The sequence below is a fragment of the Protomyctophum bolini genome (assembly GCF_963924005.1).
Source record: "Protomyctophum bolini genome assembly, chromosome: 14".
Taxonomy (NCBI): domain Eukaryota; kingdom Metazoa; phylum Chordata; class Actinopteri; order Myctophiformes; family Myctophidae; genus Protomyctophum; species Protomyctophum bolini.
Genome location: NC_137875.1, coordinates 23,375,266 through 23,395,987, shown reverse-complemented (window position 1 = coordinate 23,395,987; position 20,722 = coordinate 23,375,266). Strand labels below are relative to the sequence as shown.

The 20,722-nt window shown below is 41.8% G+C and overlaps 1 protein-coding gene across 2 annotated transcripts in view; it reads right to left on the bottom strand.

The window, feature by feature from the left end:
- The window catches only part of hspa12a (heat shock protein 12A), a 40,970-nt gene extending 25,051 nt beyond the window's left edge, over positions 1-15,919 (bottom strand). For both annotated transcript variants that reach the window (XM_080782827.1, XM_080782828.1), the window contains exon 1: positions 15,650-15,919. In XM_080782827.1, coding sequence (XP_080638953.1) covers positions 15,650-15,689 — 40 coding nt within the window. In that variant the 5' untranslated portion in view covers positions 15,690-15,919. The remainder of the gene's footprint in view (positions 1-15,649) is intronic.
- Between the last annotated feature and the right edge of the window lie 4,803 nt (positions 15,920-20,722).

Here is a 20,722-nt window from a genome sequence, read left to right as displayed (position 1 = left end):
AGTGAATTAAAAGTCTGTCTCTCCATCTTCCACTATCATCTTCATTAGTTTGCCTTAAAAGCCTCAGTCAAAGGCATTTTCCTTTTCAGCACACACAATAATAGTTCTTTCTCTGTGTGTCTGGGAGGATTGTCTCACAACGGGACGTCATGTTATCTGTCCTGTTTTTCTGCCTCACTCAACCTTTTCTCTCGTCCACCCCTACGGAGTGGATGAGTGGTCTGACCCTTAATACACTTTGCCAGGCAATTACAGTTCAGAATTACGGACCACCTGTGGATAGACCCCATCTATACAGCGTGTCTGTTTCCCCATGGTCAATCTGAAAAGAAGCCTCGCAAACTTGACTTTCTTTACTTCCAACAATAGGGATAGAAATCAAATCAGTATGAGGAGTAAAATGACTGCTCCTGTGGTAAATAATGTCTGGATTGAGTGGTTATTTGAGGGTTGGCTCGCCTGTTCTTTCTATTGTATTTGCTTGGTTTGTTTACCTGCGTGGAATACAAATTTTGATTAGAATTCTTAATGTTGCATTGATGTAAATTGGTCTCTTTTTAATCTACTTGTTCCTAGAATAAAAAATAAAGATGATGAGATTGTGTTAACCCACAGTGCATTGTGCATGCACACTTAAGGTGGCAGGTACATATTACTACAAACAAAAGAGGTAAAGACCAGCGTTTCAGCACCAGAGTGCCTTCTTCAGGGTATGCCTGGACATACCCAGTGTGTGACACACTGATGAAGGCTGGATAGCTGAAACGTCTGTCCTGTGATGTAGAGAAATAAAACATCTAAAAATGCATTATTGGTGTGTGCAACCCTTTACCTACATTTCTAATTATTAAAGCCCTAGTGTAAATTTAACTTGGAGAGAAAACTGACACATTGTTCTATGTACGTTCATAAGTCTACATACAACAGTACATTTATCATGGTTTTTTTCTGTGTGCTGTAATTAATAGATTTTGACACCTTCGCAAAGTGTCCTGCACAGCAAAATCCCAGTGTATATAACTCTAGTTATAGGTTGTTTATTTGATTAGTAATGACTTAGCACCATTTAACTTAATTAGCGTCTACTTAACACTAGTTTGGCCCTCGTGCCTCATATAAACCATGTCTAGTCATGTGTTCCAACACTGATCCATTCATTTGTTATTCAGGGGGAAATTTGTGTTCATCGATTGAAGCAAAATAAAATCTCACAACCGAAATAATGTGTACCGGTATTTGCTTTCCGCTCATATAGAGCACCGAAGTCTGATGTCAATGTTGGTAGAGGGCGCAAGTACATAGGTTCATGTACCGTACTTTTTATTTGCATTGTAATCCCCATAGGGGGATTTTAGATCGCCTCATATAAGAACTGTGTTTGAAAAATGAACATGTCATCCCGGCCGTTTCACTCATATGGATATGAAGAATCAACTGACTAAGATAAAACGCTTAATGTTACTGCTGCAGAATTAGTTACACTTTTGCTAGAAACAGACATCAGATATCAGATATCAGGTATCAGATATAAGTGACTAAACTATACCTCCCTGACAATATCGCAGAGACAGCTTGTTTATTTTTGGACCACAATGCTTATAAGACGATTTCAAGATGACCCCATGTTATTCTCCATAGAGAAATTACTTCCGTGAACCAGGGGATGAGCGAGTGACGTCAGGACTTTGGCACTCTATAGCAGTATATGTATCATCACATACTCCACAAATTCTCATTTTCTTTGCATATGCCTACTGTCTAATGTTTGAATTATAATTAAATCTATTGGAATTAGACTTGTGTATTGCATCCAAAGAATCAAAAGCTTGTTAAGTTCTAAAACCAAAGCAGTTAATAGTTTTTATAGTATACCCAGGATACACTGTACTTCTTGACAGTGGGACTGCACACATCAGTGTCCCCTACACACACATCCCTCTCCCTCTAGGCTAGAGACGGGTGTGGCCCAGCGAGTTATGGTTGGGAATTACTTGTTATTGTTATTATGGTAGATTGGTTACAGACAAGCAACTGTAATCTATCAGTTACTGTCAAAACACATGTACAAGCTATTCATTACTTCTTGTATAAATGCATAATTGAAGCAAAGTGCATTTAGACTGTCAGATTACTGGCAGCAACATAACCTTACTCATCTTGTTAGTATTAGTACAAGATGATAATGGTTGTAGGTCATTCTATTTCAATTCAAAAGAAACATACAATAATCATATCATATTGTCAATGCACTTGATAATAATAGGCAGCACATCCTTCCCAGGCCTGTCCAGTAGTGTTGCCAGATTTTGTAAGAGAGATAAGCAACCAGGGCAGGCCTACAAAAAAGCCCAAAAGAAGCGACTACATAATTAAATTGGGGGTTCTTGACATGAAAATGCTTGAGAACCACTGGTTTAAACAATATAAGGAAACAAGCCCAAATAAGCAACTACTCTTTAGAAACAAGCTCAAACAAACAACCGCGACCTGGCCGCAACTACGAATATTTACAGCAACTTTACAGAAATTGTGTCAATGGCAATTGGCAACACTGCTGTCCAGGGTGTTCTGCACATTCTGACAGGAAGCAGAAGGTGTCAAGGGTTATGTCTCCCCCACACAACTCCAACAGAGTCAAGGACAAGATATGCCGAGTATCTGCCAGGGTTCACAGCAGTAACAGGAACCATTCCACACGGCCACACAGATATTTTATTTATTGCCATTTATTTTGTCATCATTTTGAAAAACCTTGCTGAACTTGTGTTGATATCTCAGTATCAAAATCCTCGGTTTAAGCAGTGACTTCCAGTTCCTACAACACTCCAGGATTAAATGCGCCTGTGACACAGTGAGAGGCGAGCTATTTTCAGTTATTTCTTCTTTTAAGATTAGTGCTCAAAGTAGCAATATGTTATGGTCTCAGATATGTCTTTAAAAGCAAATGTTAGACTTTTAAAATCCTGACTCCGGAAAGCTTGTTCATAGGATAACATTGCAATTTTGATATTAACTTGACAAAAAAAAACATGAAAAACTAGAAAAGTGCGCTCCTTCGAGTGCAGATCCCCACCAGGTCGGGCGACCTACCCAGGGCTGTGTCAGATGTGGGGTGCAGCTGTCAGCAGTACACAAGGACGCTGCGGAGTGAATAGTTTGCACGGCAGACATGTTTGTATTTGTGGTATTTTATGCTAAACTTTCTTTTAAAAACCAATCACAGCCAGTCGGAATGGAATCTGAACAATTGAGTTGTTCACATGACTACAGAGATAATGTGTGCCAATTTGCATGAGTTTTGGAAAGAAATCTGTGGTAGTAGCAAAATGTGTGTTTGGCAAAGATCTTCCTGGGGTGGAGGTTCACATTTTCATACTGATCGTGATCGGTCTAGCAGTGCCTGAGATTCACTGCTCACAGACGGACAGAAAAAAAGTCGGATGGACAGACACACGGGACCGAAAACACCACCGCTGTTCCGGCCTGGCAGGGATGACAATAATAAAGTGCTCCTAAATACAGGCTTCAAAGGTCCACACCAATAAATGAAGAGGTCCCCAATTTTTCCCAGCATGACAACCACAGCCCACTCAGTCTGAGTATATGGGCACTGAAAAAAGCAGCTAATCCAATCCATGCTTTTAACCTGAGGCCTACGCCCTACACTGCTCCATGGAGGAATGACATCAGCATGAGTGGCTTTTCAAGCCAGCATGACCCAGACAGCTAGAGGCTCTCAGCACTTGATTAAAACACCAGAAGGATGGAGGAGTAACAGAAAATGGCTGAATATGGCTTATGTTATGACTCTTTAAAAGTGTGCACGCACGCATGCACAATTGTGCACACACACACACACACAAACACACACACACACACACACACACACACACACACACACACACACACACACACACTTCTAAATGTGTCTAAATGCTGTGTGCAAATGAATAGTAGCCTACTTGTCACTATCTCGTATTCTCGTTTCCTGTTGGCTAATAGCAGTTGATAGACAAAGCAGTGATTCAAGCCAACTGATTTCATGCTGCAAGGGTTCTAGTCCTTTGACAGTTTCCGACACCTGTATTAAACCTAAATGATTGGTCTCATGATGATCAGACAGAACTATTGTCCCGGACATTTTGGGGACATATTCAATAGTTAATTAAACAATTAGTGATGTCGACACACCGTCATTGATATAAATCAAATTAAGTCACAGTGTTAGAGTCGTATATGTATAATTATAGCACACCTGTAAAGCTGATTAGGGTCATATTTGTTGTGCAAGTAATACACACAACTTCCAATCATTGTGGAAAATGTAATGTCTCTACCGTCTGGAGAAAAACCAGCACAAAAAATGGGTTTCAGTCCTTCCGACTTGAGCCCCCCCTCCCCCTAATTATGAGCGCTAACAAAAGCGATTTGTTTTTGTGAAAGATAGAGAGGAAAAGGAATCAGAGCAGATACAATGTGACGTACCAGTTGACACTTACAAAGGCAAAATAGATGCCTCATTAAATTCACTGCCGTGCATGCGAGTGGCACACATGCACGGCATCAGAAATCAAAGGCCTATTCATAAGGATGAAAGTTAAATGAGTTTGGGTCGGCACACTTTTTCTTTTTTCAAACTCGTCCCATTTCTTCTCCCATCTGAGGTCCCATTCATGACATGCCGCAGCGGTCGGTCAGTCAGTCAGACGGCTCAGACGAGAGGGAGAGAGACCCCGCTCTACCTCTCTCCGTCCCGACTGGCCATCAGCCCAGACACCGTGCAGAGAAGCAGCCTGACAACAGCCTGACAACAGCTGCAACGGTCACAGAGTTTGGTGCTCCCCACATGGTCTGCACACATGCACACGCACGCATAGTCGCATACACACAGTTTCGGGTTTGATGTATACAAACACAAAAAGAACTGTGGAATTATTATAATAGTATATACTAAGGGTGCAATGATTTATAAACTTATCTGTTCTTATATTTTGGTGTCACGGTTTGATACTTTTTTGATAAAAAAACAACATAAATGTCCTTTTTTGTAATTTACCATAGCAGCTTAATATATTATGTAGGTATGAAACGTACGGTTCGGTATTTTACGTGCATATAAACTCCTCCTGATACACACACATGGCGCATGTGTATGACAGACTGACGCGCGCACGCACACGCACACGCGCACACACACACACACACACACACACACACACACACACACACACACACACACACACACACACACACACACACACACACACACACACACACACACACACACACACACACACACACACACACACACACACACACACACACACACACACACACACACACACACACACACACACACACATTCCAAGCATGTACTGTATTTCAGTATGATTTAATGTTAAAAACAGATGGAAAGCAACATCAAATGCTACATGGAATGCACAGTACTTTCACATAAGAATACAAGTTGAAGGAAGCACACCCTTTGTTCAGGTCACCCACCTACATCCCTGGAGGAATGTGAGATGCACTAATACCATTAATACCAGTTTGCTTCAATAACGGCACTGTCTGGTAGGAAATTACTACAGCACACACAAGTAGCATACAGCCGTCATTTTAGTATTCAGAGTAGCTAATATATTTGTGTGTGTCTTGAGCAGCCGGAGCTATGGCGCACAATGAACATCGTTCCAGTACCAAAGTCAGGTGACCTCACCAAGACGGACAACTACCGTGGCATCAGTCTGAGCTCACAAGTCACCAAGACTAAGCTAACAGGATGATCCTCAACTGTCTTAGACCCTCTACTGAGAAACTCACAGAACGGGAGTAAACACCGAGAACAAAACCATTGCCACTGCAGACGGGACGGTGCTCGAGCCAGTCGAGGACTTCAAGTACCTCGGCGTCTGGACTGCCTCAACTGAACAGGATCTGAAGGTTCGGAGAGCACTAGCCTGGAAAGCCTAGCATGAGATGAGGAGTGTGTGGAAATCAGATAAGGGAGAAGACCTTAAGGCTGTTCATTCATACTGTGGTGTCAGTACTGCTGTATGGGGCCGAGACATGGACCCTCACAGTACAGCAGGTAAAAGCCCTGGATGGAGTCTACACAAAAATGCTACGAATGGCACTAGGTGTCACATGGACGGACTGCATCAGACCTACCACGGGTCACGGACAAGGTCAGAGAGATAGAGAAGGATGAGGCTGGCATGCCTGGCAGGGCACTGCGTTAGGCACCCAGAACTTGAGGCAAGTAAATTGACTCTATGGGAGCAAACCCTGGGCAAAGCCAGGAGGGGAAAGAAGCGTACTACCTATGTAGAGTAGACGTGCTGCGGTTCGGCTCTGTATGCAACCTGGAACAAATGAGAAACGTTTATACATGTGTGTGTGCATGTGTTTGTGTGTATACCGGTATTTAACCACTTACTGTAAACCCTAAATATACACTATGTCATACATAAAATAGCAGAAAGAGACAATGTACAAACTCACAATGTGCCAGGGCATGTTTTGTTTCTTCTTCTTTCTTTTATGAATTAAAAAGTGAGGAATTCTGACAAAAAAAGGGATACTACCAGATTGAAAGTTGTTATTGGTCATTGAACAAGAATGTACAGTCAGCTAATCAAATACAAACAAACTAGCGTTCGATTGCAGAGTGACAAACGTGAAAACTGCCAAGTCAACATAACCCGATTTAGGAGAAAAGCCTCCGTAGCCAGGTTGCACAATGCACATAATTACTTCTCCCGGAATATAGCACAGAGGTTCTTGTGTCTGCACAACCAAAGAGATGCCTGGCAGATCTATAAATCTATAGATCTACATGCGTACAGAATACATTCTGAAGAGCAGACATAAATAAATCTCTAGTCCTGAGCTGTAGCCTGAAGGGCCTAGGGCTCAGAGAGAGATGAGGAGATGGAGGGAAAAGGGGATGGACGGAGGGTGGGAGTGACGCAGAGCTGGAGGCCGGAGGGAGTGAGGGGGTAAGGGAGAGAGAGATAGGGAGAGAGATTATATTGCATGTGGAAAACGACATTGTCTGTAAGACTTAATACTTTCTTAATAAGTGATTGAAAGTGAGCATCCCCCAGGCCTTCTATCGGATGTTCTCTTCACCAGGAGGTCACAGCCTAGGGTTGAGACCAGGGGGTAAGTCAGACAGATATTTTGTGAAGCCACAAGGAAATCGGGATTTCCTGAAAGTTCATATAATGGCCTGTTGTGGCGCTGTCATTGGGCCCAAAAAAAACCATAGCCCCATAGAAGTCCCAACTTCACCTAGACTGTATTACCTTAATAAACATGGTCATGAATACTTTCTGCTTCCAGTCACTAGTTTAAAGTCTCATTTCTAATGTCATAATATTCTTTTTGGAAAATTATGGTCCCATTTATAAAAAGAATGACCATAAAGTTGCGCATGTTCTGAGGGGCGTGGCTACCGTTACAGTCTATGAACGGGATCCCCCACCCACTCGAGTCAAAATAAAAACCAACGGAGAAGAAGGGGGGAAGTCCCGCCTCGTTGTCTGGGCCAGCCAATGGCCAGCTGGGCCCAAACGGATCTAGAAAGATGGCGATGTACACAAGGAAGGACTGACAGGCTTCATTTTACGTTCATGTTAGACCCGGGGAACGCTTTGTCCATATTTTTTACAGTCTATGGTTGAGACATTTGTTCAGCTATTGTTGTGTTGTAACACAACCGGGCGGTCAGACAGTCTTGCAGTCAGTCCAAGTATGAGCGGCTGTACTTTTGGTTCAGGCCCAGGTTTTTGGTTCAGGCCCATCTCAAGACTGACAGACCCAGCAGCACCTGATGAAAGTGAATCATTGGCTGGGTTTCTCAAAGAGAACCTGCACACTGTGCGCATGGAGCTTACGTACGGTCCTTACGAAGGCTCTGCTATGAAGGGTGCCCTATTACGTTGCAGGTGTTCTTAAGCGCCTCTCTCAAAACAGGCTACGATGTACCTTAAGCATGCACATAAGCTGTCAGAACTGTCCAATCAATCGATGTCTGTCTGTCTGTCTGTGCTGTTTGTAAACATCGCGAGCGCAACACTGTATGGGGACTTTCATCTTAATGTTTAAATATAAAATGTATCAAAAAGCACTATATGAATGCACCATTTACAACAAAGAAACAAAGACTTGTATATATGAACAATGAATAGAGTAATTTGAAAGAAATGAAGAGTGAGGCAGGTTCCAGCAGAGGCCAGAGGTTTTTGGTCACGCACAGAGGAAATGCCTTAAATCTCTCTGCTGAACAATGGCCTTCCTTCCTGTCTGTCTACTCTACGTTGGATAGGCTGATGACCACAAAAGCTCCGCATGACTTAAATAGTCTGCGATCGTAAAAAGACTGGTCACTTCCACACACACACACATGACAAAAATAGATAACCATTGTTGTTGATGTATTTACTACATCATTGCATCATGTTTTAAAGCCTTCTTTGACCAAACCTCATCTCTATGTAAAGGTTACGTCCAGTCTCCAGTGACCACTCCTTGCTATTCCTAGTCCATGATTCCAGTTTGCAATCATCTAAAATACAATGTTAACTCAACTTGACTGCATCTCTGTGTTTCAGACACACGGCCGTGCTGTCCTTGTTCTTCTTTTTTACTTAAGATATTTTTTTAATAATTCAACATTTAGTGGAGCCGCCTAGATCGCAGCATGACCTACAAAAGATTACCGTCATACTTTTTAGTATTATGTGGGCAGATAACAGACGCTACATACAATGGAAGCCTCAATGATGTCATTGTGCATCATATTCATGTGCTTCATATTAATAATTCATAGCATAAGCCATGTTGCTGTTCCTTGTTCTATCCAACTGTTATGTTACAGCTTCTAGATAGTAGTAGTGGCATGTGCACAGTGGTGTAAACTGTAAATGAACATTTAGTAAACATTAAGTAAAGTACATTTACTTAAGTACTGTTACTTAAGTACAATAATATTGAGGTATTTGTACTTTAGACACAGTATTTCCAATTTTCAATACTTTTACTTGTACTCCTGAGTCCTATTCTCAGAGGCAAATTGTACTTGTCTTTTACTCCACTAAATATATTTGACATATTTAGTTACTAGTTACTTTGTAAATTTTATTATTACTTTTATTATTACAAAACATACAGTAACCACTTCAGCCCTATACATTTCGGCCATTTGAAAGTAGCCGATCTACAGGCTCATAATGCTGCGACTCATTGTGAGCTTGTAGTCGTAGAACTGCTATTTAAAAAATATTTTCAAACATTTGAAAACATTCTGCATAATGCGTACTCTACTTTCCACTTTTGCTCAAGTACATTTTCAAAGTACAAAATGTGAGTACTTTTTCCACCACTGCATGTGGATGACTTTATGAGGGGCATTACTGGGACACCCTGGTGGAGGGAAAAAACACTAGGAGCATGCAAGCAAACATGCTGTGTTTATTTACATAGTTCACATACCACAGCAACACATGGAACCAATTACCCTCTTGTTGAAAAGACTGAGGGTAACAACAATGGCTCAGAACACCGGGCTTATGGTACAGAACAGATGTGAAAACAAAATCACAATATTTTGCACTTGGAGAATGTTAAAATACTTTCTAATCAGCCACCAGTAGGAAAACCATGTGTCATTACAAGTTTTACAGGAGGAATGAATGTGTTTGGGAGCACAGATTGTCGACAGCTGGTTTTGTCTTGCTAATGCGTGCTAGGTTTTCCTCTTTCCCGACTCCTATCTGATGGCATATGAGCAGCACCTCCCTCATTCTGCAACTCCCACTGCTTCTCAGATCGGCACTTCCCTCCGCAAAGTCAATATCTTAGACATGACATAATGCTGCTGACTAGTGACTGCAGGCCTTTTGCTCGCCTTTCCAAAGCCACAAAATCTCTAGTCTAGAAAAATGGTATTGATGATGCCTATTTGAGTATGCATTAGCTGCATGCTATCGGTGATAAGTGATAGCCTAAGTTAAGTAATTTTCAATAGGTATTTGCACTACAGACAGACTTCCTGATGAGGAGCATAGCATTATCATTAGCTCAAAATGTCATGCTTTAGTGAAATGGGGATTTTACGACAAATGGCTGGTATAGCGCCACCGAGAGGCTGGTTTGAAATAGTTGTGATTGAGTGTCCTTCCTTGGCCCACTGACAATGACAGGGTGCACAACAGTTTAAACGCTGATCGGCCCAGCAGGTTGCAAGATTAGTTCCAAAAGACATAGGCAAAAGAAAAACATAATCTCTGTCCCCAGCCTTCCGTCTGGCAGAGATGTGCAGCTCAATGAAAGTTGGCCTACGCTACAGGTTTAGGCCCAAATCATCACGGGGGCCCATGGCTAAGCGTCTTAGTAGGCACCACCATTTATCCACATGCAGAGCAATGCTGATTGAGGACCATTGTGGGTCATTTGCTTAATTAAATTAAACTACACCAAATTAACACAAACACCTAAAATCAACCAAGAAAACAATCTAAACAGAGCAAAAGTGTCAGCTAGGTCATTTTGTCTGCAAGCAGTCAATGCTACTCAAACCACTATGCAACATTCAATGAAGGCCAGGGATCAGACACAAGTAAGCTATACAAATATAAATGAACAATGTAAGCCATAATAGCAGCCATGATCAGTCAAATAGCCTATATTATAGGCTATTTGACTGATCATGGCTGCTAAACGTACATGCTTTCTCCTGCTTTTCTTGAAGTAAAAGTTATTTATAGTCAGTGAATCCAACTGAAACAACAGCTCATCATATCCATCATAATGTCATCAAAGTTTAGCCTCATTCATCATACTTTCTTTCTGAAAAGAACAGATCTACAAGATATCAACGCAATTTTATTTTGGGGGGGAGGGGGGAGTGACATCCTTGTACACCGAAGCAACAGGCAGATGTCAACAACAACAACAACACATGCTAATCAGGGATTCAAACTTTTCTAAAGGGAAAAAGGTCCCGCAACTTCACTTCGGTAGTTTTGTTCTAAAAAGAACAGATCTAGAAGCAATCTGTTCAAGCAACATTATTGCATTGAGTATACCATATATTAATGTTACAAAAACCCATATATATATGAAACTATTAAACGTCTGTAGAATAAAGTAATCAGATCCATCTCGATATATAGTTTCAGTATTCCACATGAGTCAGTTCACTTGTTTACTTCTGCCTGGAGTCCTGGACACTATACACTATTCACGAGGGCATCCCCCGTATTATATGGTAATAGTGTGTAAACTGTAAACGACAGAAGCACTTCCATTCCCATATGAAGAGCAACATCTCCTATGAAGGAGTACTCCAGAGAGACAGTGCACAGAGCTAACATAGTTGTCATTTGGATTGGATGTATATTCAGTGTCTTCCTGAGCACCACTATGTCCAGCAGATTAGCTCCAGACTCACGCTGCGTCATGCACACACCAAAAGTGACATTTCTCTCATTGACAGATCAGGAGGGAGCATTGACATAAGGAAGGCATACAGCTAAAATGCACAAAACACAAATAAACAGTTCACCGTTGACTTGATATGTCACAATACACTGTAGATAATTAGTAATTGCATTTACAATTTCACACTAGTGATTTCCCTTCTATATTCTAGCAACAGGCACATTTTCACTTTATAGTGTAGTTGGCTTCTGTGTGAAACATTATAAAGGTCCCTTTGATTGACAGGGCACACCTGCATTTAGGCATGGTCTCCTGGATTTGAAAGGCTGAACTGCCTGACCTCTCAGACACTACTGCATTGACTGACAACTTCCTGACGTTTCAAGGAGTTGTACACGCAGTCACGCACAGTCGCACGCACACACATGCATGCACGTGCATAGACACAATTCACACACAAGATTCCTAAAAGTCAACTAGCTCTCTGTGTCTTTGGGGAGACCTCAAACAGACACGCTAATTACCACGGCCTTAAATCGCCCCTTGACTCCACCTTAGTTGACCCATCCCCCATGACTGTCTTCACCAACCAAAATGCCATCTGTCACCTCCTGCCCACCCCCACACTTCAGAGACGGAATTCAACTGTAGGTGAGAGTGAATGTGTTTTAGCAAACGCATCCACTTAACTACAGAACCATTACAGTCAGATCGTACAACTGCAGTTACAACTGCACTTGACTTACAATAATACTGAGTAATAATGAATTCCTAGGAGAGGAATGTGATTGAAGTAACCAGATACCTCAGTGGTGATCCCCCCTAGAGTCTGTTTTCAAATGCAAACATTGCAATTTATTTGAGTGTGGTTTATTTTGTGCTGCACCATATTATGGGTGAGTGGTATCTATCTATAAATGCACCAAATCTCTGTACATATCTAAAAACAATTAGTTAAAAGTGGACTAAAGTTTGTAAAATGACATCTTTGACTTTTATCTCAACCTCAAAATCATTCCACAACTGTTTTTCAAATGCCATGGGATTATTGGCAATAAAATCTCTCTCACACTTCCTCTCTCCCACGACTCTCACTCACTCTCTCTCTCTCTCACACACACGCACGCACGCACGCACGCACGCACGCACACTTCCCATCTCTCTATCTCTCTCTCTGTCCTAATTTCCCAGAGACAGATATGTCGAAATATAAACATCTATATACTCGACCAGAGCGGAGAACAGCAAATATTGATAAGTACTATGACGAACATTCTGTGTGACCACACTGACCAGGCAAAAAGCTGCGATGTCGCAAGCATGCTCACAGCCGTAGCATTGCTCTGTCCGTGTCCACAATGAGTGAGACTGGATTCAACTACAACCCAGATTGAGTTTTATCATAATATTTGAGAAGATACTGTATATTTGCTTGTTTTTGCACAGAATTTTCCGTGTGTAATATCTACCATGGGATGTGGGTGACAGCTGCTGCACCTTACATGACAGGAGACATGAGTACAGCATGTCAAGATGATGCTGTGTTAGTTAATTTGTACATTAATACAGTGACCAAGGGAGGCAAGCCTGAATGCTGGTTGAAATTAGAGTTGTCGAGGTGCATTAGAGTTGTCCCGATAACAACGTACGAGTACAAGTACTTAATTTTTAGTACTCGTCGATACAGAGTACCGATACGAGTATTTTTTATTTTCGTTGAGTAACCACTTATTTTCTCCAATTTAATTGCATTGTCATGCCTACATTTGTCAGTTGTCATTTATGCTTGTAGATCGGCTGTTTTTGGCGATTTGCTGCAGTGTTGGCCTGTAGGGTCAGACTTGCTCCCGTTGTATTAGTTCAACCAAGTGTCAATTGGATGTTTTGGCGCGGGTCAGAGTATCGTGGCCAGTTCCGAGTACTTGAGGGTGGTATATCGGCCCGATACCAGTATCGGAACAACTCTATGGTGCATTTCTGATTAGTTTGCGTTCTGCAGGACTGTTTGGAAGGCAGCAATGACACTTTTTCACCCAAGGAGGGAACACTGACTGTGTGGAGTGACACAGTGAGGACGGAAAACATGGATAAATCACAGCTGACAGTCAAGCTGAAGCAGGGAGACATCCAGACCAGAACCCTGAGTCACTCTAAACTTTAAAGCATAATGAATTTATGGAGTGCTGTCTGAAGTCAATTTATATGGTAATCAAACCACTCTATCTCGTCTCCAGGAAGGAATGTAGACTGGTCAGGTTCTAAATTTGCTCAATTAGTAGAATTTGAGCAACACTGTACAGATTAAGCAATAGTAAGCGCAGTAAGTAAAACAGAATGCTGCAGGCCTAGCCTAAGATTTAGACTCTCGTAGATGTATTTATCAATTCTGAATCTGATATTTTAGAATGGATAAATAGGCCTACATCTACGAGTGTCTAAATCTTAGGCTACTGCAGGCCTACATGCACTCAATTGGATCCAGTTTAAAAGAACGAGATTTGGCTTCATTCAGCTATGACTCTTATCTGCCAGCAGCAATTCAATTCAATTCGTGTTCACATCAGTGTCCCCTGAGAAGGTCCAGCAATCACGAACGCAAAGCTGCCCCCGAAATGAACAAAGGGCCCTTTTATCAGCAACCTCAAACGTGCTATTGTGGGGATGCGAAGAAAGACGAGCATTTGGGAACTTAATCCAATGATTTGTTGAGTTTGTGGAGCTGAGCAAACAAATAAACTAAATAAGTGTGGAGGAAATGTGCATGTCTAATAGGTGTTACAATCTCCAAACCCAATGTTTAAATAGACAAATGGCCAATTATCAAGTTCACTGTCGCATAAGATAACACCATGCCATCAAGAACATTTGGCAACTGTGAGCTTTTAGGATCTAAAGTCAACAAATAACGAGCCTGTGTTAACATCCTGCATCAAGTGTGACTTTATCTGACGTTAGAGTGTGTGGGGGGGTCTCTCAACTTCACACTTTCACAGCGGGGGGCATCAACGCAGTCGGCTGGAGGGGAGGGGAGGGGTGGACTCCTTTAAATATTATGCGACAGGCTGGAAAGTATTTTCGATTAGGAATGCAAGCACGCCTCCCCGAAAAAGCACAAGATGTACCGGGCGGGCGGACTCGACTGCAATATCTTCCATTATGCTCCATCTCCACCGAGGAGCAATGCATATGCCAGGCTAAAAGCAGCATGCAGCTACCAGTGACGGTAGTGAGAAAATGATGCAGGGATGCTGCTCGAAGATTCGTTTAAAAGAAAAGAACGGGGTGGGAAAGATTTCATGTTAAGAAAGCAAATCTTAATTCTAAACACAGACGCATAGATCATTACGCTACGATGAAATAATAGTGACTACATGCATCCATATTTTTATTAGCACTCATCATCACTGCGTTACCTGAGAAGATGGTGTGGTGGTGTGCACAATCGAATCCTGGGTGTTAATTTAACTCGGAGAGGATACAAATGGAACAGATTTGTCCATTTATTTTGTACCGTCCCAGAGACTCGAGAGTACAACAACCCAACCCACGGTTTTACAGTGTGGGGCACGCAGACTTTTGCTGCATTGAGTCAAACCTCCTCCCGTGGGACACGGACCATGTGACCAAACTCTGCACCGTTATCATGGAGGGAGGACCAAACTAAAACTGCACGTTGCATTGAATGCACCCCCTCCCCTCCCATGCAGCATGTGTGGGCGCACTGGGTGGGGGAAAAGTTAGGTACGTTAAGGATTGATCTCCATAAATATATATAACCTATATATCCTAGGCAACGATTAACTTGTAATGCGCAATGCCAATGCGACGTGATCGAGGCACGACCTAGCCTATAGGTAAGCTAGGCGAGGCTGCAGCTGTCCTTGGAATGCGAAGACTTTTCAATAAAGCGCTGCGTTCCATGAGGCAGGCTGTGTTTGTTGATTATGGGAAAGGTGGTTACAGGTATTTAATAGTGGGAGTAAAGAATAATCATTCCACTTACACTCTTCTTTCGTTGTGTGTGCGTGCGTAAACCGCGTATGTGTGTGCATGAGTCACAGAACGACGCCCACAACACACAACGCCGTCCCAATAAAGTGATCACGAAAACGTCCCAATGACGACATACCAAAACACGCGTGTAACAGACAGAGATTTAGTGCAAAGTTAAACGATTATAAATAGTAAGACCCTGCATTACCTGATATGATGTTTTCCGTGGCCGATAGCTTCTCAGTCATAATATCCCGCTGCTGCTTTACCTCCTCTCGAGCCTTCTCCCCTATGCAACTACACCAAGCAATTTTCCTGGATTTATGTGAGAACCGTATAACCACCGGAGAAAAAAAAGATGATTGAATTTAAAAAAGAAGACCTTCCTTACTCAAACTACCTCCTTAAACCGGTGTCTCCACGTCCTCCTCTCTACAAATGGCGCGTTAAAAGCACATCTGCCCAGGAGGCGGTTGGTTTGACCCTTTCACTCGTAGACTTTTGGAATTGGGGCCAATGTGGAGTCAGTGGCGTAGTCAGTAGTGGACCTCTAAAGAGAGGATGTGGTGGCGGTGAAGCTTAGCGTTAGCGGACCCCAGGCTGATACTTTCTCTGACTAGACAGACCCCTCTCTCTCTGTCCCGCCCCTCCCATCAGCTCTGTCCTGGACAGGAATGCTGCTGCCCATTCCTCCACAGCCTTTGTTCAGGTCAGGACAGCCGGGCCCGGTAGTTAGTATAGCCTAGTAAGGGTAGACTACCTAAGCCTGTAGTGTAGCCCAAAACTAGGCATCTTTTTTTACTTCCATCAATACTGAAATATAGCTATAGTCTATTACAACTTACAAGTGAAAGTCTGTAATTCAAAATGTACTTGTCTTTTAAACTATACCAAGTAGAAAGTACTCATTATTGTCAAATGTATACAAATCTTTTGAAAATAGCAGATCTACAAGCTCACAATGTGTTGTACTTAAGTACAGTATACTTAATTTCCACCACTGTCTGATAGCCTATTCCTAACCAACAACCAGAAAGCTACTCTCCTCTCTGCTCTGACTAGAGCGTTTACTACATGTATATGTACTACGGTATGTAAAGGTCCGAAAATGTAACAGGTTTTTCAAGTCTATAAGTAAATATCTCAATAGACGTTATCTAAGCTAACGACCGAGGCACACCCTCTGGAAAACAAATTCCATATCTCAGTTCCCATCATCCAAAACAGAGGTGGCATTATAATCCTAGCCCAGTGGTTAACATACATGCCAAGGAGAAGGAACCGCAATTTGGACACGGAACTCCATTTGCAAAGATGTGCCAGGGAATATTTTGTCAAGATTTGTCAAATATCTTCGAAAAATAGCACATCTACAAGCTCTTGTTAATCTACAGAGCTTTATTCTAAAATGTTTTGTATTGTATTTGTATTATATTGTATAAATAACTGATACCTAACCTAACCCCTAACTCACTTTGCTATAGGCTGAGATGGCTCAGGGTGGAAGACGGAGTATACAGCAACTTGCAAAGGGTATGATCTTCAAAACACTCAGACTAGAGGAACAGTGTATGTACCTGTCAAACTACTTCAAAACACTCAGAGGAACAGTGTATGTACCTGTCAAACTACTTCAAAACACTCAGAGGAACAGTGTATGTACCTGTCAAACTACTTCAAAACACTCAGAGGAACAGTGTATGTAACTGTCAAACTACTTCAAAACACTCAGAGGAACAGTGTATGTACCTGTCAAACTACTTCTCTGGAGCAATGGTTCTCAACATGTGGGTCGGGATCCCCACGTGATTTCATTTTAATTAAAAAAAAATGTTGAGGGGAGGGAATGACAATATAAGGACTTTTAAGACCTTCTTAATGTCAAAGGTCACCATAAATATTTTACACACTTGAATAGAATTCAACAGAATGTAAAAAAATCACACCCGTGTGAAGTGAGGGGCACTCTTATCATCGTACATTATCATCCAATCATCATACATCATCTCTTTCCGGCCAATCAGACTTTGCATACTTCTCACCTTCGTCTTCAATGTTTGTGTTAGGACAACATTTGGGCTTCACACACCAAAAGCTGGACATAGGCAAACAATATTATGGCACATTGATGAGGTCATCACATTTGGGCTATGGCCGTGGCTATGGCCGTCTTTAGCCCAAGTAGTGTTTTTCACCTACTGTATTAGTGTATTTTAGCATATTTAAATATTATATGTTCTTAGGACTTTTGCTATGTTGTTACATATTTCTGAAACAAAACAGTTGAAAGCGTTTGTGTTGCAATTTGTTAGTGCAATTTAAGCCCTTTTTTGCCACAAAAAGCCTGCATTATAGGCTTAACACATTACATGTGTGGGCAAATGCACACCAAACGTGCACGTTTATGTGCAGAAAATTACCTCTGGGGTTAGTTTGGTGTCGCAAGTCAATTGCATTATTTTGAGGTCGAGGCTGAAAAGTTTGGGAACCCATACTCTAGACTAGAGCAGTGGTTTTCAACCTTTTCAGGCCGTACCCTTTAGCTGAGAGAGAGAGATGAATCTGGGACGCCCCACTACATATTGTGTAAAATTGTATTGCAGATTAAACTTTCATAGATTTCCTAGATTGCTTTATAGACTTGCCCAGCGTTGTGTTGGATTGTATTTTCAGACAGTTAAATGTTAAATAAAGACATTAGGCCTAACTACATACTACTACTACTACTCTCAATACTAGAAAACTGGGAGTTTGTAGATTTGCTATTGTCGGCCAATGTTCCCATCAGAATAGTGATGCTAGGGTTCAAGAAGTGGATAATGTAAATAATAAATCACACCCGTGTGAAGTGAGGGGCGCTAATATATTAAAGTCTAACTCATGTTGATTAGGTGAGGTAATGGTGATATAAAACAAACGGTGACAAAACAAACATTAAATTGTCTTCATTGTTAATGGCATTTAATGTTTGTGTTAGGTACATTTTCCCTTCATTGTCAAAGGTGTTTTTAAAACAAACAATGAACTAAAGACACACATTAAACCTGTATATAGGAGGGGCTAGCGACTCCTACAATTTACAATTTACAATTTAGGCATTTAGCAGACGCTCTTAATCCAGAGCGACTTACATTAAGCAAGAACAAAAAAGCATGGGAATACATCACATAAAAACATTTATCATGAGACATGCGTAAGCTAAGAAAGTAACAGTGGAATATCTATAATGAAACTATACATATAAGCTATACATCTATACTACTATGCTATACATATGTACTATGACGTGCTATGACAATAGCACATACAATGCACTTATGCTGTCTACATAACATGCTATAAGTCTGTATCAAATGCTATCTAAGGGGGTGGGGTAAGTGCTATGGGCCATGATGGTGAAAAGGTGGGTTTTCAGACTACGGCGGAAGATTGGGAGTGATGCTGCAGTTCTGACTGCAATGGGAAGTGCATTCCACAGTTTTGGAGCCAGAAGGGACTCCTATATAGAGGTTGGTGGATCCCCTTTTTTCTGAGGAGCCCCTATGGGTCCCCCTGTTCAGGCTTCTCTAGAGTGAGTTACAGGTACATGGGAGATGAGCAAAACACCAGAAGGAGCTCCTCATACAGTGGGCTCAGTATAGGTAGCTATAGGACTTTTTATTATTTCCACACAACATAGGTATATTAATGACATAGTAGTTCAAGGTTGAAAATTAGTGGTATTCTCCTTTTTGGTGTTCAGTCTAGGCTGATATGTGGGATTTTGGCACTTAGGCGTGGCGAGTCTCTTTTTGAAATTGCCCAAATGGGTCAAGAAGGACACCTGTAATTGCGACAGAAGGAATCGTGCATTTCCCGTCAGTGTGTTGGTTGGTCGGAATGAAAGAGCACGGGACATCATCAGGGATGGAGCATGTGACATCACGTGACATCATCAGAGATGGAGATCTCTGATGTCATCAATATTAAGCCCATATATGGAGATCCCTGATGTCATCAATATTAAGCCCATATATGGAGATCCCTGATGTCATCAATATTTGCCAGCAACACTGACCTCAAACCCTTAGGTCTCCATATATGGAGCTGACCTGTTCTGGCATTCAATGTTCATCCTTCCCCATCCATCCTTCCTCTTCGATGTCTCCCTTTGGACAGGTGTCCATTTAAACTCTAGACGGGCCTGCCCCAAAGTTATTAGTGCAGCCGCGCCTGGCAGCCGGCGAAAACTAGAAAATTAAGATCTTACCCCCCTCCCATGCCAAAGTGCCAGCAGTCTGCTGTCACCCAGGCAGGGCGAGGTCGCTTCTCGCCCTTAGGCGTCTTACTGGTTTCCTGAAGTCAAGTCTGATGTCATAACAGACGTCTTGGGGTCCTGTTTCTCCCCTTTAAAGTGCTTATTATAATAACACACAGTAACCACTAACTATAACAATAGTGTAGTTCCACCGCTCAGTTCGCAAAGGTGCAATTTTTGAGGGGCTCTAGCCCCTCCTATACACAGGTTTAATGTTTTTCTTTAGTTCAATGTTTGTTTTGTAAACGCCATTGACAATGAAGGGAACATTTACGTCATAATGTGCCATTTACGTCATATTTTCTCTTTATTGTTAATGCCGTTTTAGGTTTGCACCGTTTGTTTTACATCACTATTACATCACCTAATCAACATGAGTTAGACTTTAATATATTAGCGCCACTCACTTCACACGGGTGTGATTTTATTTTTGTTCTGTGTAGGAGAGGGCCAGCCTGCCAGGGTCTATGGGGGGCACTCATCCCTGGATTATTTAAGCAGGCTGGCCATGGCTATCTCCTACCAGGCAACAGTGTTTGTTTGGTTTATTTTAGCTTGGTTTTTGCACATACTCATACACCACTTTCACGCATCAATGCATGCATTACACTACTCACAGCACATTATATATTATAAGATTTTTTTCCCGTTAAAATAAAGTCTGAACTTTTAAGTTACTACTCTCCTGTGTGTCGTATGTATCCCACCTTTGTCCTGATTGTTGAGCCACCACACACAGTGTCTCTCTTCTCTCTCTCTCTCTCAAAAGATCATTCACTGAAAGCCAAAACGGAATACAAAACCAATGCTAATAGTTCAACATGGCCACCACATGTTGTCACCACTATGTGACAGTCACAGCAAAGTGTTACTTGTCCTGGTATAGGTGGCTTTTTGACATAATGCCATGTGTTTAGCATAGCATTGGCCAATGGCCAGCCAGGACTTACCCTCTTCATAACTTCCCCTTTAGGATTGCTCCCG